General features: G+C 43.4%; 2 protein-coding genes across 2 annotated transcripts; one reads left to right on the top strand and one right to left on the bottom strand.

The window, feature by feature from the left end:
* The first annotated feature begins 3,149 nt into the window (after nucleotides 1-3,149).
* On the top strand, nucleotides 3,150-16,444 carry LOC100281683 (uncharacterized). The gene is made up of 10 exons (NM_001368077.1): nucleotides 3,150-3,551; nucleotides 3,634-3,723; nucleotides 4,379-4,498; nucleotides 4,936-5,040; nucleotides 5,876-6,044; nucleotides 6,124-6,217; nucleotides 6,367-6,460; nucleotides 6,555-6,611; nucleotides 7,560-7,973; nucleotides 16,074-16,444. The coding sequence occupies exons 1-10, from the start codon at nucleotides 3,165-3,167 to the stop codon at nucleotides 16,230-16,232; spliced, it is 1,689 nt and encodes a 562-aa protein (NP_001355006.1). The 5' UTR covers nucleotides 3,150-3,164; the 3' UTR covers nucleotides 16,233-16,444.
* Nucleotides 16,445-19,227: 2,783 nt separating this feature from the next.
* On the bottom strand, nucleotides 19,228-22,324 carry LOC118472272 (uncharacterized). The gene is made up of 3 exons (XM_035960240.1): nucleotides 22,304-22,324; nucleotides 21,778-21,940; nucleotides 19,228-19,259 (listed from the first exon to the last, which is right to left on the bottom strand). Exons 1-3 carry the CDS (start codon nucleotides 22,322-22,324, stop codon nucleotides 19,228-19,230), a joined length of 216 nt encoding a protein of 71 aa, XP_035816133.1.
* Between the last annotated feature and the right edge of the window lie 767 nt (nucleotides 22,325-23,091).

Below are 23,091 nucleotides of genomic sequence, written 5' to 3'. Positions count from 1 at the left end.
TTGGGGAAGAGGATGAAACCGACGTTAGGGTCCCATGCTGTCAGCGAGTCAGAGCCGTGGACAGGGAAGCCAGCTGAGCGGGCCCACGTGGCGGTGACCGAACATCAGTGCGCAGGCAGGCGAGTGAGCAGGCGAGGGAGTGGGCCGGAAGGTGGGAGGAGCTCGGCCCAAACCGAGGCTGTTCTTTTTTTTGTTTTTATTCTCTTTTCCCTTTTTTTCTTTTCTATTTGTTTTTATTTGAATATCTTTCATTAATTTCAAATCTAGCATTTGCATTCAAATTTGATTCGCAAAATGCCAACCAACTATATCGCACAATTTAAAAGTACTGTTTATGAAGATATATATACATTTTCTCTTATATTTCATACTCTTTCTCGATTTTCAGTACTCACGTTTAATTTCGAGATTTCTGAATTTACTATTTTATCTCTTCATATATTTATTTTATTGTTATTATTATTATTTTCTTATACACATTTTGGGCCTTACAAATCCTACCCCCCTTAACAGAAATCTCGTCCTCGAGATTTTGTAAGGAAAGGGTGTATACTCATATTGTATCAACACATGTGCACAAAAAAAATCTCAGCATGATGCATAATTTATTAGCAACACATGGGTCAATTAGACCTTATTATTCCTTTTTTTATAGTCAATACTAGGTGATGTGGAGACCATAGGTATCCAGCTACTTATTATGTAGGATGTAAGCCGAACAGGTTGAGGTAAGAAAGGTTATGGTAAGGAAAAGACTTCATCCGAACTGTTTAAGTCTTGAGTCATCTTGAGATTCGCTTTGATTATAATGTCCTTCCTTGCCGGTGTCGATCTTTTCTTCTCCAGTCTTTGTCTCACTGATTTGAGGTGTGTGTTTTATCGGAGTTGGGGAATATGGTTAAGATAGTTATGGATGAGATGGACTATATGACTACATGATGTAGGTCAAAATATTGTTTGATGCTAGGCGAGTATAAAGAGGACTTGGGGAAAAGTTAGGTAACAGAAACATTTATTCTAGATGGTGGATCATGATTCATCCGAAGATATTTTTTTTACTTGTATCCTTCATTTTCGAGGTTAACCTTCTTGTTGGGCTTGATTTAGTAGAAACAGATCTTCAGATGAGGTAGGGTATAGGTTAGATTGGATATAACTAGATTAGACTGGATAAGATCTACCTAATTTATTTTGGAATAGATCATGTGTGTTACACTATTATGATATAAGCAAAGTGGTTGGGATAAGTATGATTATTAGGACAAGATAAGTCTCTAAGAATAAGATATAATCTTTTCGAGATAAGATGAATCAATTAAGGTAAGAAAGAATCTTTTAAGATCAGATAGGTCAATTAAGATATGAGAGAATCTTTTAAGATAAGATGGATCATTTAAGATAAGATAGATTCCTTTAGGTTAAGAGGGATCCAATATAGTAAGAGTGAGTCTTTTGAGATAAGAGGGATCCATTAAGGTATGGAAGAATCTTTTAAGGTAAGAAGGATCCATTTAAATTAGATATACTTTAATGGAGGATAATCTAAATTGTTTAGTTATCTCATAAATTTTATTTATTTACATTTATACCTATATGTATATGCAGATGTAATCATGGACGTTACTCCACAACTTATCACACTCAATCAAAAATCCAAATCAAACAAATATCACAAGAACAAACACTCAAGCGTATAGATACATATAAAAATAGTTTTGTTTTTGGTCCTAAGAGTAGGTCTCCTATTCCTAAAGGTCACTTTAGGCACAAGATTTCAAAAGTGTGAAATCCACATTTTTCTTTAGAAGGAAAAGGTAAGAATGATCAGAGTATAGCGAAAATAGATGAGAAAAGATTAAGATAAGTTCATAAAATAATTAGAGTAGCAAAGGTAAGGTTAATCAGAGTAGAACAGTAGAAGGTGAAACAGGATCAAGAAGAGATAAGTATAGAATGAATCAGAGTAAGGTAAGTAAGTATTGGTTGTCCAGTTCTATTTAGGTTTCGTCCTACAGTCAACATTCCTCTGATACCACTTCTGTAACACCCGGTTTTAAGGGACAAAGCCGGGTGCATCTCATACATGCGCCAAAGAAGACAATATATATAATCACAGAGTGTATAGAGATAAATGTCACAATAATCAGAGTACTTATTACATAGCGGAAGTCTTACAAAATAAAAGATAAATATAGCAGGATCTAAAATCTATCCTTGGCGCCAGAAAGTCAACTGGGAGACGCCACCTTTTGTTGATGCATCCTACTATATATGTTTCATATATGAAGTCTCATGTACTCCTAAAAATATATGTATATATGAGTACTACTAAACAAGAACTGTTTGAAGCTTGCTACACCCTATGGTGACAATTTACTATGTAATGCTTTTACAGTCGTCCGTATCGCTCTATATACATGTGTAATAGTATAATAATGTCCCTTCTATATGATTTAGATAGAAATAAGTATTAAATTTCCATAACAAGAACGCGCGCGCTGGCGCGTGCCATTTGCTAGTTTCTTACTGTCCCGCCACCCTTATCTTTAGTGAGTACTGAGTACAATTCCAGTTTATCTTTTAACGACATATTAGTAGTCTAGTGGATGTACTGATGTACCAGTATCAAGGGAAATTATCATGCATACATAGATCGTGCTAAAAGCAATTACCTGAGTTGCAATCATGAAGTAACAACGGCAGTCATTTTTTCTCCACCAAGCAAGCACGACCGAGAATAATTGATTTTTCTAACCTCTTTGTTTTCTTATTTTGATATATAAGCAATTGGAGCAACTCATCCTTGATTTCTGGACGGAAGAAGATGATTATGAATTGACCGTGTCTTGTCCGGGAGTCTGAGAGTGAGACACTCGGAGCAGATCCTAGCCACGGAAGCAATCGATGCTTCCCCACCACGTTAATCTTCCCGTAACCACAAATTATGGCCTCCTCGTCTTTTTTATTTTTATTTCAGAAACAACCAAAACTCCTCCTTTGTCACATGCATTTTGAGTCACTGACATGTGGACCCTCAGCTACGTGTCAAACTCATATATTCCACACGTTTGAACAAAATTATCTCTCGAACGATAATTCAAACTCGGAATATATAGCGGGAGCCGCATTTTTCAACCAGGAAAAGGTCGGGAAAAAAATCCGAAATGGCCGCTAGTGGCCTCGGTCTCTCCACCTCCTTCCTCCCCGGCCACGACACCCTCCTCCGGCGCCGGCGCCGGCGGCCGGCGGGCCACGCCGCCGCGTCGTTCCGGCCGGTGACGGCGGAGCTCGGCGGCGTCGCGACGGAGCTGGGCCGCCAGCTGGTGGAGGCGGTGGGCGTGGGGCTCCCCTGCACCGTCATGCAGTGCGGCGACGTCATCTACCGCAGCACGCTCCCCCGGAACGACGGGCTCACCATCACGGCCCCCGGCCTCACGCTCGCGCTCGCTACCGTGTCGTACCTCTGGTCCACGCCAGGCGTCGCGCCGGGGTTCTTCGACATGTTCGTCCTCGCCTTCGCCGAACGCCTCTTCCGCCCTACCTTCCGCAAGGTGTGTTCGCGCTTCAGATTCTGAATCCTATGTCCTCTGTCGCCACCGTTTGTGCTGATATGGTGCTTGGGCTGTTGGACAGGATGACTTGGTATTTGGGAAGAAGCTCGGGGAGGGCGCATTCGGGGTCGTGTGTAAGGCTTCACTGGCGAACCCCGAAGCGGCGAAGAAGGTAAGGCTAATGTCGCACGCATCCTCATGTAAAGGCTTCGATTCTGTACAATTTCGTCTGCTAATCGTCAGTCCATACGTTCTGCTTGGGTTTACTACTTTACTGATCCCTCCGTTAGTTAGAGCTTCCCGAGAAGTCAAACGTATTCAACTTTGAACAAATATATACAAGAAAATAGTAACGTTTATGATACATAATATCATTTGTTAGATCTTTGAATGTAATTTGGTAATAAAATTATTTGAAGATATAAAAGTTGCTAATATTTTCCATAAATGGTCAAACTTAAGAAAGTTTGACCAACATGCTTCCTATAACGATGAACAAGGGACAGAGGGAGTGCACAACAAAGTGGGTGGCAAGGTAAAGCCAGATGATATGCACTTGTGCATTTTGATTATTGAGTGTGCTGTTCAAACCTCAGGAAAAGAGGAAAATGAATTGTTCTCCTGAGAGAAGTTAGAAAAAAGGATGTACATTCAATATTGTGACCACACAAGCTAATGCTGTGGTTGTTGTTATTATATGTGGATCAGTTTCATACTAGTTTATTGACAATGTTGGATTTGGAGACTTCAGGATATCTATAACACTGGCAATTTGTGTCAACAAGTCATACCAATGGACGTCTAAAACCTTTTGTTCATCTTTGAAGCAAGGGGATTTGGTCGTGAAGAAGGCAACAGAGTATGGTGCAGTGGAGATTTGGATGAATGAACGTGTCAGGAGGGCATGCGCTAGTAGCTGTGCGGATTTTATTTATGGCTTTTGCGAGGTATACTCATAGTCACAGTTTATTTGTGTTTGTTTGTTTATGTATGTGTGTGTGTGGGGTGGGTGCGAAAGGGCCTCTAGCTGAGTTGGTTAGGTGGTCTGAGTAGTACTTCTCAGGTCCTGGGTTCGACTTCCCGTGTAAGCGAATTTCAGGTTGTGGTTAAAAAATCCCCTCGTCTGTCCCACGCCAAAGCACAGGTCTAAGGCTCAGCCCCGGTCGTGGTCGTTCTCACATGGGCTTCGATGCCGCTGTGTATGGGTGGGGCAGGGGTTCGGGGGTTTTCTCGACCTGTGTGAGAAGTCGAGTTTTTTGTGTGGGGTGGGTGGGGGGGGGGGGGGTTCACCCAGTCCCTTTTCCTTAAGGATAACTTCAAAATGGTCTTAGCTTTCTTTACTATAATTTGGTTGATTACTAAGGCATCACATGTTGCCTTTCAGACAAAAGCAAAAGGTAAGGGAGCTGAAGAATATTGGCTTATTTGGCGTTTTGAAGGTGAGGATACACTTTATGATCTCATGCAAAGCAAGGAATTCCCTTACAATGTAAGTTCCGCATCCACCTTGAAAAAGTCTTGAGTCGGTTCCTTTGGTTGCTTAAACTTCAGCTGAACCACATTTTTTTCATGTTTATTGTGAATGGCTGAAACAACTATTCACGTGCCTGAACATTGATTTGTGGCCTTTGTCAGGTTTCAACTCTAGGCTACCTCAAATTGCTTGGGGCTAAAAGGCTTTGTTTGTTGTTTGTTGTTTATTGTGTTACTTGTTTGTTTCAATGCGCTGCAGTTAATTTAGCTGATGATTACCACCTTGCCGCTGAAATCTTCTCAGCTGTACTTTCTGCGTACCTTGCAATTGTGTTCACTTGCTTAGCGGTACTAGAATGACCAAGTCCATTAATAAGTTCTAGTAAACTATATGTGTGACCTGTTGTGTTTGTTTGGAACTATGCTTGTTTAGCTTTTGCTATGCACCTAGCTATACACTATGTTTAGATACATGGTAAAAACTAGAATCTTAAAAAAGCCAAAACGACTTGCAATTTGGAACAGAGGGAGTATGATCCTTTAGCTTATTATACATAGGCTCAATTTCTAATCCACCGTTAGAGAGAGTAGTCAGGCATGCTTTTTTCCTTTTCTTCTTTTATTGAGAATATTCAGGTATGTCTAATTGTCATCCTTTTGTTAAGTTAGCATTGTCGTTGTATGGTAAATTGCAATCTTCCATACTTATGTATTGCTGAGGGGTCAACTTAAACCTTCCATGTGATGCATTCTAACTTTTGAGTCAACCGAGAAGCCATACGAAATTTACAGTGGCATGGAGTAGCTGTTATATACTTAACAGCTGTGTCTCAATTGTTTTCGCCAACTAGGTGGAGACAAAAATTCTTGGCGGTATCCAAGACTTGCCAAAGGGAATAGCGAGAGAGAATAAGATCATTCAAACGGTGATGAGACAACTCTTATTTGCTCTTGACGGACTTCATTCGACAGGAATTGTTCACAGAGATATAAAACCTCAAAATGTGATATTTTCAGAGGGTAATAAAATAATCTCAGTCTGTTTGCAATTTTATGCTAAAATATTTTGCATTAATTTTCAAATGTTTCTTTATGGTAGGATCACGAACCTTCAAAATTATTGATCTTGGAGCAGCAGCTGACTTACGTGTAGGAATTAACTATATTCCTAAAGAGTTCCTTTTGGATCCAAGGTACTGATGGCCACCTTCATTATCAATACGTGCATAGCATGGAAACATTAAAGAAAATTCTCCAGTAGTCAAACATTTTACCCTGCAAAGCTGTTTGTGCTAATAGTTTCACTAGAAAAGGTTGTTGAAGCTATAAAAATACCTGGCAGGTATGCTGCTCCAGAACAATATATTATGAGCACACAAACCCCGTCTGCTCCTTCTGTTCCAGTTGCAACAACTTTGTCTCCAGTCCTGTGGCAGGTTTCCTTCGCACTGATTTTCATGTCTCTGAGATATTTGTTCCATTGTTAAGGATAATTACTCAAACTTATACAGTGATATTTTTCATTGACAGCTGAACCTTCCTGACAGATTCGACATATATAGCTTGGGTCTCATATTCTTACAGATGGTGAGTGATTACAGGGAATAGCATATTAGCATATATTTGTAGGTATCTGCAAAACAGATTGAGGCACAATTACATATTAAAAATTAGTAGAGGCACAGTTATGTATTAAAGATCAGTATAGGCATACATTGAATGCTAGGTGCAGTGGCTCTGGTATATCTTATAGAGCACACGACTAGGAAATCTGAAAAGGTCTAAAACTGGTATTTCCAATCTCCATAGGCTGTGATGATTGTTCTTTTTTATAGTTCGAATCCCATCATAGTGCTGATCTTCCCTCTACACTACACTGCTGCTTGGATAGGCTCTTCTACTATGTCCGCATCTTCCAAACACCATCCAGTTTTTGGCTAGCATGTGCTTGTAGTGACTATTGTATTAGTTATTACTGACTTGCAGGATGGATGTATTTGCTTAGTTAAAAAAAAGATAGTTGTGTTTGCTCATCTGATCATTATGATTTATGAGCACACATATTTATTAACGTATATGATTATCTTTATATTTTATTGAAACGAGAACTATTTTTCGCGACATTACATAAGGTTTTGCAACATCCTATATTACCTTCAATTGTGTTTTACTTTCTTGATTTCTTCATCCAACCTCCTTTTCTAGCTCTTCCAACCTACACTTTGTCCTCGTCTTCTTAATATATGTGGAATATTCTCTGCATACATCTCCACACTCTGGTTCAGCCAACATCACCTGTGTATATCGTGGACTGAAACCAGACTTGGGCAGTATACACTGTCATTTGAATCCAGATTGTTTTTTACCGTGGTGTTGTAAGACGCAGGTTTCCAATAAAATCAGCTGAGCAACTTGTTGTTTTGTTTTGTCTCTTCCCAGTTCCAGACATACCGTGGCAGCACATTTCTGTGGAATTCCATTAGACATCTTTTAGTTGCTATAATATCTTTAACGAGACATTGTTTTCTTTTGTAGGCATTCCCTTCACTACGAACTGATAGCAACCTCATACAATTTAATCGCCAACTGAAAAGATGTGATTATGACTTACAAGCTTGGAGGAATCTGGTGGAGCCACGAGCGAGTGCTGAGCTCCGGAGGGGCTTTGACATCATGGATTTAGACGGTGGTATCGGATGGGAACTCCTCACCTCGATGGTCCGGTACAAAGCACGGCAGAGGACCAGTGCTAAGGCCGCATTGGCACACCCGTACTTCAACCGTGAAGGGCTCCTTGGCCTCTCCGTCATGCAAAACGTACGGCTGCAACTGTTCCGCGCAACCCAGAAGGACTACAGTGAAGCAGCGCGGTGGGTTATCGGCCTCATGGCAAGGTCAGGAACTGAAGATGTGGGAGGCTTTACAGAAGCACAGCTTCAAGAGCTTAGGGTACGTATGGCAAGCCTCTGCATACTAACTAGCAGTTTATAACACACGATGACTTTAAAATACACACTGGACTTGTTGCTTGGTTCCAGCAATTCTTAGACAAACAAGCTGAAGCTTTTCCTTCCAAATCACTAAATTACATTTTTTTTTAACAAGGGGCGAAGCCCCCTATTTCATTAGGAAATAGGAAAGTGTTCATTACACTGACTACCAGCACGACCAAAAGGTCCGACTGAAACACTACTAGGCCCGACTTCTACCAAGACACCTTACACACCCTAGATAAGCAAGGAGGCCTAGAATAGAAACAAAGTTCGACCTGCGACCTGCTAATAGAGTAATAGGAACATAAGCATTTCTTATTACATCAGCTTAAGCCTTCTCAAGGCAGCCAGGCGCAACAAAAGAAACTAGCGCAACCAAAACCAAAAGTGCAGACGACTTCATAAGCCTGAAACCACAACCCAGATCAACCAGAAATATGTCTGTCCCTCGGACACCACCCATACGCCCGGCCAAACACTTCACTTGCTATCTTTCTGATTAACTTGCTTCCTTTGACCACCATCCTTTTTTCCTTCTCTCTCTGCCGAATAGCCCAGGAGTCCAACCATAAGCAACAAAGAAAAATGACATTAGATAGATCAAGCATAATTTTATCACCGAAGCACCAATCATTTCTTGTTCGCCAAATTGCCCAGAACACCGCACGCAGCCAAACAGGATCAGATTGGATATTTTATCCTTGGGTTTACTTAGCCAACCATCACACAGATTGCTGATACTTCTTGGAATTTCTCCCAAATTTAAGGCCACTTGGATCACTCTCCACACATATTTCGCGATGGGACAGTGAAAGAATAAATGATTAATAGATTCATCACCACCACAGAAACAACAATCTTGAGAACCCTTCCAATTTCTTTTTTTCAAATTATCTTTTGTAAGAATTTTGTTTCTCACAACCAACCAGATAAAAACCTTGATTTTCTGTGGAAGCTTGGATTTCCACAAGAACTTGTAAGGAACAGAAACTTGATCAATAAGACAGGCAACTCTGCGGGATGAGCCCCTCGTCTCCCACCCCGCGTCCAGCCCCCAGCTCCTCGTCTCCCACGCTCAACCCCTCGTCTCCCACGCCCAACTCCTCGTCTCCCCTCCCCAGCCCAGCCACCTCCACCCAGGACGCCAACGGCCACCACCACCACCCCATCTCGCCGGACTTCATCACGAAACCGGCGACCACCTTCCCAAACCTCCCATCCCTTCCACCCTCTGGCTCTTCTGTGCACACAGTGCACACCGTTTTGGCTCCCCAGGGTGGGCGGGCAAAGTCTCAGAGGTGGAAGGACGCCAGCCCTGCCCCTTCGAGTTCCGGCGGCTCTGGGACGGTATCCCGATCCTATAAGGATGTTGTGCTCGTCCTTGGTGGGAGACCAGAACCTTCCCTATCGAGTGTGGACACTTCTTCTTCTCCACTGAAGGTTGCTCACCGTTTCATACCGGCTGGGAGGGCGGGCTGCAGGCGTCCAACAGGGCAGACTGGATCGCTAGTGCTCCCTTCTCAACCTGAAGGTGATTAGCAGGAGGTGGTGCATAGGAGAGCTAGACGTGCTGCATCTGATCCTCGTCGATGGTCCCCAAAGGATCTCCGAGGTAGATGCTTCAACTGTCTGTCTCCCTCCCACTTCGTTGCTGCCTGTAGACGACCTACACGCTGTTTGGTGTGCCACGGTCTCGGCCACCGGGCTTCTGCGTGCTCGTACCAGAAGAATACGGAGAAGACAGCGAGGTCGCACCGTGCGCGTCAAAGTCCCCGCGTACCGGTGTGGCAGCGCTTAACAAGGATGCAAGGATCTAGTTCTCAAGGAGGTGATTTCCAGATGTCCAGGCGCAAGGAATCAGTGTGGAAGCGAATCTCTCCGTTGCAGTCGGCCACCGGGGACGAATATCATTCACCCCTGCTGTTGGCGTCGGGCTCCGGGGAGGCTGTTCCACCAGTTCATCGCAGAAAGAGGAAGAGACGTCGAGCGAAGCGTTGTCAGGGGGCGGCAATGCAACAGTTATCACCAACTTCTGTTTCTTCCGACGATGCTGTTGCTCTGACAGCTTTGGAGGAGACTACAACGGTAGAGCAGAAATATGATCAGCAAGGCAGGCCTAAGTTCTCTCCTTTATGTGTGCTGGAATTCTCGGCGGAGATGGCGCGTGAGGATGCAGCTTTGCGGAAGGCTCTGTTTGTCACAATAGTTGGTACTAGGCCAGAGGTCCTAGGGGCTGAGATCATCAATGAAGTTGCTCGAAGTTTTAACATCGATGGGGGTTCTATGTCCATTCACCAGGCAATGCCCGAGGATTTCATTCTGTTCTTGCCGGATGAACGAACAGCTTCAAGGGTATTCAATGATGGAAGTATTTTCAGAGGACCACAATTTGACCTTGTGTTTAAGAGGTGGACGCGTTGTGCAAATGCGTCTGCGACATCGCTCCCGACCTTGATTGATGTGGAGATCAGGGGCATTCCGGCCCATGCATGGTCTCGTTCTACAGCAGAATTTCTGCTGCGAGATTCGTGCATCATTTCCGAGCTGCACCCAGCAACAGCATTGAAGACTGACCTATCGTCCTTCATGTTGAAGGCGTGGTGTCTGGATCCGAGGAATCTACATCGTGACATGACTCTCATCATTTCGGAGCCAGGGCCTGCGGCAGGAGAAAAGCGTTGTTTATCCTACAAGATCAGCCTGAAGGTCACCCCTGTCGATGCCTCGGAAAAAGCTATTGTTATTCCCACTCCGCTGAGCGACAATGACCCCCCTGATGGTGACGGTGATTCCTTCTTCCCTGGGTCGCCACAGAGACGTTCAATGCACAGTGCTGGTGGGCGACGCTCAGTCCACTCTCGTTTGGGCCCGCAACTGCCTTCTCGACGTATGGAAGGAGGTCAACGGGAAGCCGGAGAACCATCCTTGAAGATGCACAGCTCTGTGGAGTCTGCTTTGGGGACAACATCTGATCCGTGCATGCGCAGGAATTGTTTGCTGGGCGGATCCAGCCTGGGACTGCTTGCTGGGGCTACTGAACAGACTGCTGGACTGGTTTCCAAGGAAACAATTATGCTGGACAGTGTATGGGATGGCAGACTCGAAGAGACTCAATCTGAGGAGGGGCAGCTGGAGCAGGACAGTTTACGGGATGGCAGACTTGAAGAAACTCACTCTGAGGATGGACAGCTGGAGCAGGTCGCATTACTTTCCCCCCAACAATCTGCTGGTCCGCTGAAATCTAATGGGCCTCTACAGCAGGATGAGGGCACCCTGGGTCCGGTGACCCACTCTGACGTAGGGCCGCTGGGGCAGGTCACATTAATTTCCCCCCAACATTCTGTTGGGCCGCTGGAAACTGATAGGCCTGTCTCGCCCCAGCGTCAGAGCTGCAGAATGCATCCAAATGTCTACGGGACATCACTTAAAGTTTATAGTAGAAGAAGACAACGTGTTTCAGTTGGACAGGTTGACGCGCCAGAGGACGTATCTCCTTCCAAACAGCAGTTCTTTGAGATGGTGTCCAAGAAAATTGGTTGTTTACTTCCTACTCCAAAAGCTAAGAAGAGGAGAGAACCTGCCATCCCTTCGCAGGGACTCCGTCGTAGTCGACGGGTGGCTGGTCTAGGCGCTGAGCACATTCCACAGATCCCCAGGGCCAAGATTTTGGTGATGAAGACTATCCATAATACTTCAGACAAGAATCAGCTCAACAGTGAGGATCTGGAGACTTATGCCAAGCTGTTCTGCCATCCTCTTTCCTATTCACAGATTCAAGCCCTTGCAGCACTTTTCGGTTGGGCAGTCCCAGATGACTTGGGTGGAGCGGCCACCATGGTCTGCTAATTTGATGAATGTGTGTTGTCTTGTAAGTGTTTACTTATGGATCCTTCCATGATTCTGTTCTGGAATGTCCGCGGATTAAACTCCGCCGCGAGGCAAGATTCTGTAAGGAGTCTAGTAGAGTCGGTCCGTGCAGACATAATTTGTTTACAAGAAACCAAGATGCAGAGCTGTAGCCGTCGTCTTGTTCTCTCGTTATTGGGTCCTGACTTCGACAACAATTTCGTGACTCTTAATTCTGTTGGTGCTAGCGGTGGTGTACTGCTGGCCTGGAGATCTAAATTGGGAGCTATTGTTGACTCCCGGGTTGATGTCTTCAGTGTCTCTGTCAAATTCTGTCCAACGATTGGTGATGAGTGGTGGTTGACCTGTGTGTACGGGCCCCAGGGTAATGATAGGAAGCTCATGTTCATGCAAGAATTGCGCCTTATTAGAGCTAATTGTGCTGGACCTTGGATTGTTGGTGGAGACTTCAACTTGATTTATAGAGATGAAGACAAAAATAATCCTAATCTCAACCGATTCATGATGGGGAGATTCAGGAGATGTATTCAGGATTTAGGAATCAAAGACATTGATCTGCATGGAAGGAAATTCACCTGGTCAGGGGCACATGATGTGTTGGTACGACTAGACAGAGTCTTCTGTTCCGTTGAGTGGGAGCAGAAATTCCCAGATTTCTTACTCCAATGTTCCGCTTCCGAGGGCTCTGATCATTGTCCTCTCCTTCTTGGATTGAAGGATAATCTTCGGGGCAAGAGGAGATTCCACTTTGAGTCCTTCTGGACAAGATTTGAGGGCTTTCATGATGCAGTTTCTAATGCTTGGCACTCTGTACAGATTAATGCTTGCCCTCTTAAATCTCTCTCCCTCAAGTTCAAGGCTACAGCCAAGGGGCTACAACGATGGAATGACAAAAAAGTGGGCAACTTCAAGTTACAGCTCGAGTTAGCTAGAGAAGTGATGCTGCAGCTAGAATCAGCAAGGGATGGTAGACCTCTCTCTGATCTCGAACGCTGGCTGCTACAGCAATTAAAGAAACATTGCTTGTTCCTTGCTTCCCTGCTCAGGACGGTGGCTAGGACCAGATCTCGGCTGTCTTGGCTCAAGGACGGCGACGCCAACACCAAGTTATTTCATGCTTGCTCAAGATTTCGCAAGAGGAAGAACTTTATTACTGCAATTCGGGATGGAGATCAGCTGTTCACCTCCCATGATGGGAAGGCTGAGGTTTTCTGGGATTTCTATATGAATCTAATTGGAAGTGAAGTGCAGAGAAACCAAACTATCAACCTTGATGCCTTGGGACTGCAGCAACATGACCTTCAGGCTCTTGAGTTTTTAATTACTGAGGAGGAGATCTTGAACACTATCAAGCAGCTCCCCGCGGACAAGGCTCCTGGCCCCGATGGGTTCACCGGGCAGTTTTATAAAAGCTGCTGGCCTATTATAAAAAATGACATTATGGCAGCTGTTTCAACTATTTGGGGGAGAGATTTCAGGAATTTCAGATTCCTTAACACAGCTTTCATTACGCTGCTTCCAAAACATAATGATGCTATTGCTGCCAAGGATTTCAGACCCATTAGTTTGATCCACAGTTTCGCCAAGTTGGTGACTAAGGTTCTTGCAAATAGGTTGAGGTGTCATATGGAAGGGCTGATCTCTAAAGCACAAAGCGCCTTCATCAAAGGTCGCTTCATACAAGACAATTTTATGCTTGTCCAGCAGACGGCAAGATTTCTCCATGCTAAAAATCAGCCCAGAATTCTTTTGAAGCTGGACATTTCCAAGGCCTTCGACTCGGTCTCTTGGCCTTTCCTTCTTGAGGTTCTGGAAAAATTAGGCTTTGGCCCAGTGTGGAGGGATGTGATAAGTGGTTTTCTTGTGACCTCTTCCACCCAGATCCTGCTCAATGGGGTGCCTGGAAGGTTCATTTCGCATAGAAGGGGCCTGCGGCAAGGTGACCCCTTGTCTCCGCTGCTTTTTATAATTGTTATGGATGTCCTCACTTTGCTGTTTATCAAGGCTGAGGAGCATGGGTTGCTGCAGCCCATTTCTTCTAATTCTTTTCAGCACCGGATCTCGCTCTATGCAGACGACGTGGCTCTCTTCCTAAAACCAGAGCCTAGGGACTTAAACACTGCTGTGAGGATTTTGGATCTGTTTGGGGATGCTTCAGGATTGAGAACTAATATGGCAAAGAGCAGGATTGTACCCATTCGTTGCACACATGCTGATTTGAATTTGGTCCAGCAGCACCTTCCCTGCAGATTTGAGACTTTTCCAATTAAATACTTGGGTCTCCCTCTCTCCCTGAAGAAGTTATCCAAAGCTCAGCTTCAGCCTCTTATTGACAAGGTAGCTGATCTCTTACCGGCTTGGAAAGCTGACCTGATGACCCGTGCTGGCAGAGCTACCCAGGTGCAATTTGTGCTCACTGCTACTGTTATTTATCAAATGATGGCTCTGGATTTGCCTAAGTGGGCTATTAAAGCAATTGATAAAATCCGTCGTGGGTTCTTGTGGCGAGGGCGTAAAGAGGCTAATGGTGGTCATTGTATGGTGGCCTGGGGCAAGGTCACACGCCCAAAAGAGTTAGGGGGGCTTGGTATTTCTGATCTCCAATGCTTAAATAGGGCCCTTCGTGTTAGATGGATTTGGCTCCAAAAAACTGATTCTTCCAAACCTTGGACTGATTTACCATTCCATTCAAACCGGTTCTTGGATAGCTTGTGCTCTTTGGCAATGGCCTCCTTAGTGGGTGATGGGCAGTCCACTCTTTTTTGGCATGACAGATGGATCCTGGGTCAGAGGATTGCAGACTTGGCCCCTCATGTTTTTAGTTTGGTTCCTAAAAGGCTGGTGAAGCGAAGGACAGTGGCTGATGCTCTGTGTAGCTCATCATGGATTGGGGATTTAAGGGGAGTGGTATCTTGGGAGGTCATTGCTGACTTCATTTTGTTGGCAGATGTTGTGGCTGATGTTGATCTTCAACCGGGAGCTCCAGATAAACATTATTGGAGGTTCTCTTCCAATGGTATCTATTCGGCCAAATCTGCTTATGAGATAATGTTCTGTGGTTCTACCTCCATGGCGGGCTTTGAGAGAGTGTGGAGCACCTGGGCGCCGCCAAAGTGTCAGTTTTTCCTTTGGCTGGTCCTACATAATAAATGTTGGACGGCTGACCGGCTCGCTAAGAGGGGTCTTCCCCATCCTAGTTCTTGCCCCTTATGTGACCAGGAAGGAGAGTCTATTCATCACTTGCTTGTTTCTTGTGTCCTCGCGAGGCAATTTTGGTATCTTCTCCTCCAGCGGGTCGGCCTGTCCGCACTCTCCCCCGGGATGGAAGATATCAACTTTGAAGCTTGGTGGAGTAGATCGGCTGAGGTTACTCCTAAGGACCTTAGAGATGGCCTTAACTCTTTGGTGGTTCTTGGGGCTTGGACTATCTGGAGGCACCGTAATGACTGTGTTTTCAATGGTGCTCAGCCTTCTATAGCTAGATTGCTTACCTCAGCTAGTGATGAGTTCAATATGTGGTGTTTTGCGGGGGCCAAAGGTTTGACCCGTCTTTCGGACCTAGCTTTTGTGTTCAACCCCGGTTAGAAGGGGGTTATTATTACTAGTGTTGTTTGTGTGTGTGTTTGTGGGAGTGGTGTTTAGGTCATTATAATTATTATCATCCTTCTTTTAATGAAATGATACGCAGCTCTCCTGCGTGTTCGAGAAAAAAAAACTTTCTTTTTATACAAAGAATTCACAGAAAAGCCTTTTTTATCAAGACCCCAAACAATCCTGTCATCTTGATCCGTCAGAGAAAAAATATTACAACAGCTCAACATTTCCTCAAACAACACACTCAAATTACCAATAATCCTTCTCCTAAACGAGAGAACATCAAAATTGGACTCCAAGACCTTATTAACAGAAATGTCTTTGTCATAAGCCAAGTCAAATAAGATAGGAAATTGGACAGCCAAAGGCAGATAACCTGTCCAGTTACAAATCACTAAATTACATAGAACACACAAAGATTGGAAATGCCAAGAACTGTTGAAGCAGTTAGAAGACAGCAGCGTTTTGTTTCGTTTTCGTTTTCTCCATGCTCTGACTCCATTGATAAATCATAAACGTATATGATTTGTCAGGAGAAGGCCGAAGTTTCACCACTTGTGTGTGTCTGTGTGTGTTTTCTATGTGTTTCGTGTAGGAAATAAAACCAAAGAAAAGCAGCACCCAGCGGAACGCGCTTGCCTCCGTGCTGCGCCTGCAGAGGAAGATCATGAGAACGATCAAGGAGAGCATGGACGAGCTCAACAGCCAGCGCAAAAGCATCTGGTGGAGCCGGTGGATACCCAGGGAGGAGTAGGCCGGCCGCAGGCGCACATGTACATCGTCCACTTCTGTATGAAACGTCACCTATTAGCACTGGTGAATTGGTGATAGTATAATACACTATCCTACTTACTGCTTTGTACATGCTGACGACTGGTGAGTAAAATTCATCTGAAAAAAAAATCGGAGTAACGCGATGTATAGCTGTAAATATTTTGCATTGAAGCATCATGATTTTTGAGATCAGCTCTCTGCTTGAATATCCAATCACCGAAGCTTTCTGCACTGGAACTCTGGAAGAGCCTTCCACGTGGGATAGTACAAGATTCCATGACAGGTCATCATCTGTGCCGTGGCGCCATGATTGGGACAGCGATCTTTTGAACCGTAGCAAAACACTGCAGCTCGTGATGGGCTGATGAATAGTTTACTGCATGGCGCAGTTGGACACTTGGGAGTACCACTACCACAGTACAGCTCGTGAATGAAGTTTACTGTATCCCCCTCTTCGCTTTCTGTTGTTGCGTTGCAAATACCCAAGTGGGCCTTCGTGGACCACGCACGGTCTTCCTCTTTCCATTTTGCCCAGGGAGCCAGCGACTGACTTGACTGGGAGCCGCATTTGCGTATCTGGGGTTGTTTGGTCACCAAACAGTGGTGAACCTAAAAATTAAAGACAAACTAGATGAGATTATACTGGGATCCTCCAAGCATGTGTATGTGCCTTGTGCTACGCTGCTTATTTGCTTCTGCGTACGATGCTTGACTTATGCCCTGTTTGTTTCAGATTATAATCTCTCTAGATTATATAATCCAGCGCAAATAATCCAATAGTTAAACAAACACATAGATTATGGGTTCAGATTATATAATCTAAACTCCAGATTATGATAATCTCATAATCTCCTCAAGACTAGCTTATTTGAGATTATTTTAGCAAAAGACCCACTACCCATGGTAATGTAAATAGAAATTACAATATATGCCATCCTTCTTTTCTCACCTCATCTAAACAATAAGGGTATTGTTGTCTTTGTGAATAATCTACATTTATATAATCCAAACTACCAAACAACTACATATAGATTATAATATATCTAGATTATAATCTAGATTATATAATTTAGATTATAATCCAGATTATATAATCTATAAGCTGAAACAAACAGGCCCTTATTCTATCTGTTACAGTCAGCGAGGTAGACTAGGCCACCGCCTACGGTGTCTAAGTGGTTAGTCCGCTAATGATGGTGATCACGAGTATTAATTGTAGTTAATTATAAGATTAATTACACACATAAAGACTACAAGATGAGACGGAATTATTAAACATAATTAAATCTATATTTAACACTTATAATTGATATTCAAACTTTTGTGTGACATGCACTAAACTTTAGTTAGGTAACCAAACACCCCGTGAGTGGCGTTAGGCTGATTCCAACCATTCCTCATCTAATTGTACTTTCTATTCATTTTAAATACCTTTCTCTTTCGTTCATCTCCTTATTTCACCTCTGTCTAACTGCCCCCCTCTTCACCTTTCCCTTTACACTTTAACTAGGGTATTTGACTTTTACTAGTAGAATATTGCTAATGCTAATGCTACTCTCCAGGGGAGGGAGAGGAGTCGGCGGCGGCGGCGACGCGAGGGAGAGGCCAATGATGGCAGGGTCGCGGTGGATGAGGGATGTAGGGTGTTACTGTGCATATGAGGGATAAGGAAGGGATGATGGTCCAAATAACATTAGCAATTGGACTTGAGTGAGAAACATAGAGGAGGATTATCTAGCGATCTAAATCGTTGGTTTTAAGGGTGTGTTATGTGTTGGTGCATTTTGTTTGGTGAATTTAGGAGAGGTTATGGGTGTGAGATTATTTGGTTGTGGTGGGTTTTATAAAGTTAAAACTGGTGGATTATATATGAGTATAGATACACCAGGTTTTTAGTTTTTAAATTTATTTAATATATGTATTATCATAATACATATTATTATTTAGTAATTAACTTTAAAAACAATTAATTTTACAGTTAATAGTACTAATTAGCGAAAATGAGAGATTAGACCTCCCCATATAGAGGGGCAAATTCCTCTCTCACCCAATAGAGGGAGAGAGAGGGGGATTGTTGGAGCACGAAGGGGGAGCAAAGGACACCAAATATCACGAGTGGTGATACAACCTTAAGATATTTACACTTATCAATTTCATATTTTATTTTAAACTTCACTATGTAAACAATTCATATTACTATATACATAATATGTTGGTCAACTTAATAGGTGTTATCAGTCCGATGGATCACATTAAAGACATGTGGCTGTGAACCACATCCTATGCTAGTGTGGGTGTGACTATCTCCAGCGTTGTCTTCTATATATATTTTTACAATACTTTCATAAAATATTCTCTCCTACACATCGTATTTATGTTCAACAGTGTCCCGTCCTTCCGTCTAGGATTTCATCCAAAGAAACTTGGATTTCATCCAAAGAAACTTTGAACCTAACTAGATCAGGCGGCGCCTCTTCCGGCGCCCTATCCAGCACTGGGAAAAAAATGAATACACAGTTATACACGCTATAATTAAATTAAATGGAGGATGACTAAATCTCAAACAAAATTGTTTAGTTCAGAGAAAAAGAAAATAGATACTCAACAGAACATAGAACATAGGTAGCTCGAAAATAATTCGCATTACAGTTGTAGCACCGCACTTAAACGTGCACCATAGCATGACGTTGAGGCTTGTTTCAGCTGGAAACTGGTCCAGAATAAGATTACATGGTCCAAGTTTACGGCTAGTCGATACAGTGGGGGATAAGCAACCAAACCAGAGCTATTTACAAGATACCTAGAGCCAACTCTTGGCCGACACAATCCAGACAGCTAGACACAAACATTACGCAACTACAAGTGCAGAGCCATTCTATCTACTAAAGCCAGCTGAACAACCCATCCACAAAAGCGATAAATAGAGGTGACCAAGATGTTCATCCACAAAAGGCAAGACATCATCTGTGACGTGTTCAGACTGCAGGTTTGTCAAGGCTACAAACAAATATAAGAATGTGAGTATAAAGTTCCATAAATATTATGCGTTGGGTCTACTACGAGCTTGCCTTGTCAAACTACAGACTACTCGCTACTGATTATAAGCTTAATAAGGCTTGGAAGCGATTTGCTGGTGTACAGGTACAAGAATTTTTTTGACTCGTTTTGCTGAACTTTCTCCGTGGATATACATATTAATAGTCTGTTTAGCGTTTTTCATTGTATTGTAAAAGCAAAATTAGGATTGCTATTCTGAAGGAATATCCCGGTATGCTAGTATGCTAAACATGTTGGTCTTGTTTACACTAAAAGCAATGGGCAGTTCCATTACCAACCCAGCTTTCCTACAAATATGGCGTTTGGCCTAGAAAACATCAGATGATACATGTCCACTATGTTGCAGGGTTTCTGGATTGTTTTTACTTAAGGCTGGAACGACAGGAATGGAAGCATACGAGTTACTGTTGGCCCAGCATACGACAGGAATGGAAGCAACAACAGGAATGGAAGCATACGAGTCACTGTAGCCCATTGCTAATTTAGATGTTGCCCATCACAACTGGACAACGTTTTTTCAGAGGCAAAAGAAAAGCGAGCAAGGAAGGCCACAATTAAATCTAAGACCTATTTGATAACAGTGGCATTCAGACTTTGTTGTAAACAACAAGAAGGCACAGAGAGGCAGAGGATGTACCTAGAATCAGCAATGCCAGAAGCCAAGTCATGGCCATCACCAGTTTTATCAGCTGGGCCTCCCAATATCTTCCTCGCAACCTGCCTGGTAGCTGAGGACCCACTTTTTGATAGTGGCGTTGGCGACCTTGCACGCTACATCGAAGTGCATAGTTTGTAAGGCAACTTGAGTTGGTGGCAACAACAAATTTATTTAGTGTTCGAAAGCATGGGTTACCTTATCCTTGCTGTAGTTTATGGTGCTCTGTGGTGTCTGAGAAGAGGTACCTCCAGTTGGGACAGAGTCTGCTGATGTAGACTTGGATGCAGCCCGCGTAGACGAAATTGATGAAGGTTGGGATCCACTGGGTGAAATTGGAACCTGACCTCCATCACCAATCTTGGCGACAACCGTGTTAACCTAGAAACACACATTGCCTAAAGCAATGGTGCTGTCTGTGAAGCTTACGTTGAATGTGTACACCTTTTCCATCAGCTTAGTTATTTCATCAGGAATAAATCCGGCTGGATTATCCGCGATCAAGATGTCAAGTGGTTTCTTAACAATGTGTTGTGCCATACGTCCAAATATTATGAAATCAGTCTAGCCTATCTCATCGCCTGCTGTGATGAGCAACCTGTACCTGCGCATAAAGTAGCAGTCACAGATGTATGATTAAGGAGTCAGCAGGCATAGATGTACCAGACCAAGAAACATCACATACCTTGGATTAGGCGGACCAACATGGCCACAACTAGAGTCCGAGCATTTATAGGCATCACCATGAGGCTTTGTTTTCTTGAGGCGCTTTCTACAGGACTCGTACCACCATAGTTGATCAATCTTAAGAATGGTAACTGTTACCAACCACTCAACTTTCTAAAAAACAGTTAAATGAGGCAGTACAGGGGTTAGCATTGTTCTCTTAGGCACATAAGAAGAGTGTATAAAAAGATGTAGTCGATTAGTATGAAAGGAACCACCTCATGCTTGAATGAATGCAGGTGTTTGATTTCAGATACTTTCTTATGCTCAGCGGTAGAAATCCTCGGCACACTCTGCGTCGAACCAGCAGCAGACATAATTGGGCTCCTTTTATGATGCAAGCTAAAAAGGAGACAAGGGAACTGGACATATAAAGGGTAGACTTATATTTTTTGGCGCTCAAGGGAAGCGGGTGACGTGTTTATGGTACCTGGCTGCAAGGCTTGTTGCCTCTGGAACCTGCGGATTCACGTACCATTTGCAAGACGATCCACCTGTCAGCGAAGTGGTACCTGAAAGGTTTGGAACCTTGGGTAAACATAGAGTCTTAATAGAAGTGTAAATAGCAAGGTTAGACAAACATACCAGCATAGGATCTAGCAATAGTACCAACAAAGATAATAATCTGGACTGAGTCCTGGCCGGCAATACTAATCTGATCAGCCGGGAAGGAGGTTGCCTGCTCACCCCACAGCACAACCTCAAGGGGAGTACAGCTACAAACACGATTAAAACGAGTCACAAGTATAACCTCATGGGTAAAACAACTTGCTGCATAGGTAAGTAACTAACCTCTCATTTTGTATAGTGATGGATCTCTTTGCTGTTTGAGTCTGGCGCATCTTTGTACGAATGGTTGCGACATCTGAGATCATGGTGACTGCGCCAATGACATCTATTTTACATAACAATATAGAGTGACGAGAGAGCATTTGGTACAACTGTGTAAAATGCAGGATGGATTCATGCTATGTACCTATGAAATACTCCTTAATGTCCACAAGGGTTGTAAGCTGGTCAAAGGGAGTGAGGGAATAAACAATCTCTGGAAAAGCCGGTGGCACTTCAATAAGCTCCTCGATTGTTGTCCATTTTGTGAAACCGATCATGATATCGTTGTCAACAGGCTTGTACATCCTATTTGCTTTCTTGATCTGAAAGTAGGAGACGTTGTAGACATTGCCCTCCTTTATCATGGGCTTGAAAACGACAGCGAGTGGAGGGTATATTTGAGCATGAGCACTGCCACCCTACACAAAATAAAAGAAATGCCTTTGTCACTATACAATTTTGGCATAATTTTCAGTGATATCATGTGTTTCAATATTATAAGTGAGGTAACCATTATGTCTGAGAGGGACTGAAGCCAGACTGATTGTCGTAATACGAAGCTAAATGGAGGGAGTAGCATTTATTTAGAATGTGGTTACATATTTATTGGACCATGTTAACATTTTCAAGAAGATGTTGCTGCCATATTCCGAGTAGCATACAAGGACAAGTCTGGAATAATTTTGTGGGGTGTAGTTAATGCACCAGAACTAATAAGTCTGTGGAAATGTTGCCTTAATTCAAATCTAGATCAATGTCCATGTAGTAAGAAGATTGCGTACCTCCTCATCGATGAGAACCATATCAGCGTGGAGGAGCTTGGACTCATCCTGAGGATCATAAAATTCCCACATACGGGAGACACGGACACACAACCGGTCACTGCAATTCCCAATCATAAGGCTACCAATCAGAACCTCAGCCATCTGCAAAGTAAAGGCAAAAGAGGGACAAGAACATTTGTCCAATGAGTATGTGTTGAGAGTAAGAGATGAAGTAAGCATGCTGAATGTTAGAACAAACACCTTAGTACAAAAGAGGTACCATCGATGAGCGGTGCACGCATAGAAAATTTCAAAACCAAATAAATGGAAGGGGGCAACAGTATGATACATAAATGTATCTACAATATGCACATTTGTACACAAATGAATCCGTAATAGGTGAGATGCGCTACGACGATGCTGCTAGCGCAGCATCTAAGACCTTGTGGTAACCAACATTTCGAGTACAGGAGCCACAGGAACCATCATCATTTTCGATCACAATTCTAAGCCCCTCCCTGGATGTCGCACGCGAAACAGCAACATAGAACTGGCCATGTGTAAATACTGGTTTCTTTAGGTAAAGGCCAACAGTGGAAAGCGTTTGTCCTTAGCTTTTATTTATTGTCATGGCATAGCAGTTGCGTAGTGGGAATTGGGTCCTCTGCAAAGTGAAAGGCCATTTTACATTTGTTGTGTTCAGCGCAATACGTGGAATGAATACCTCATCGCCAATCCTGGATCATGTGAGTATTATGCATCGCAGAACACGCTGACCTAGCTGGGAAATAAGCAGCCTTGTCCCA

The sequence above is a fragment of the Zea mays genome, chromosome 6 (assembly GCF_902167145.1).
Source record: "Zea mays cultivar B73 chromosome 6, Zm-B73-REFERENCE-NAM-5.0, whole genome shotgun sequence".
Classification (NCBI taxonomy): Eukaryota; Viridiplantae; Streptophyta; class Magnoliopsida; order Poales; family Poaceae; genus Zea; species Zea mays.
Note: the sequence above shows the minus strand (reverse complement) of the source record. Positions and strands in the feature narration are given on the sequence as shown.

What these genes read in the sequence shown, in the direction of transcription:
- LOC100281683 (NM_001368077.1), top strand. Translation starts at nt 3,165, where the DNA reads ATGGCCGCTAGTGGCCTCGGTCTCTCCACCTCCTTCCTCCCCGGCCAC. An exon ending in ACCCCGAAGCGGCGAAGAAG is followed by an intron (nt 3,724 to 4,378) that starts GTAAGGCTAATG and finishes TCATCTTTGAAG; the next exon opens with CAAGGGGATTTGGTCGTGAA. An exon ending in GAGTTCCTTTTGGATCCAAG is followed by an intron (nt 6,218 to 6,366) that starts GTACTGATGGCC and finishes AATACCTGGCAG; the next exon opens with GTATGCTGCTCCAGAACAAT.
- LOC118472272 (XM_035960240.1), bottom strand. Translation starts at nt 22,324, where the DNA reads ATGGTTCTCATCGATGAGGAG. An exon ending in TGGTTCTCATCGATGAGGAG is followed by an intron (nt 21,941 to 22,303) that starts GTACGCAATCTT and finishes TATTTTGTGTAG; the next exon opens with GGTGGCAGTGCTCATGCTCA. An exon ending in GATCGGTTTCACAAAATGGA is followed by an intron (nt 19,260 to 21,777) that starts CAACAATCGAGG and finishes ACATTCTTATAT; the next exon opens with TTGTTTGTAGCCTTGACAAA.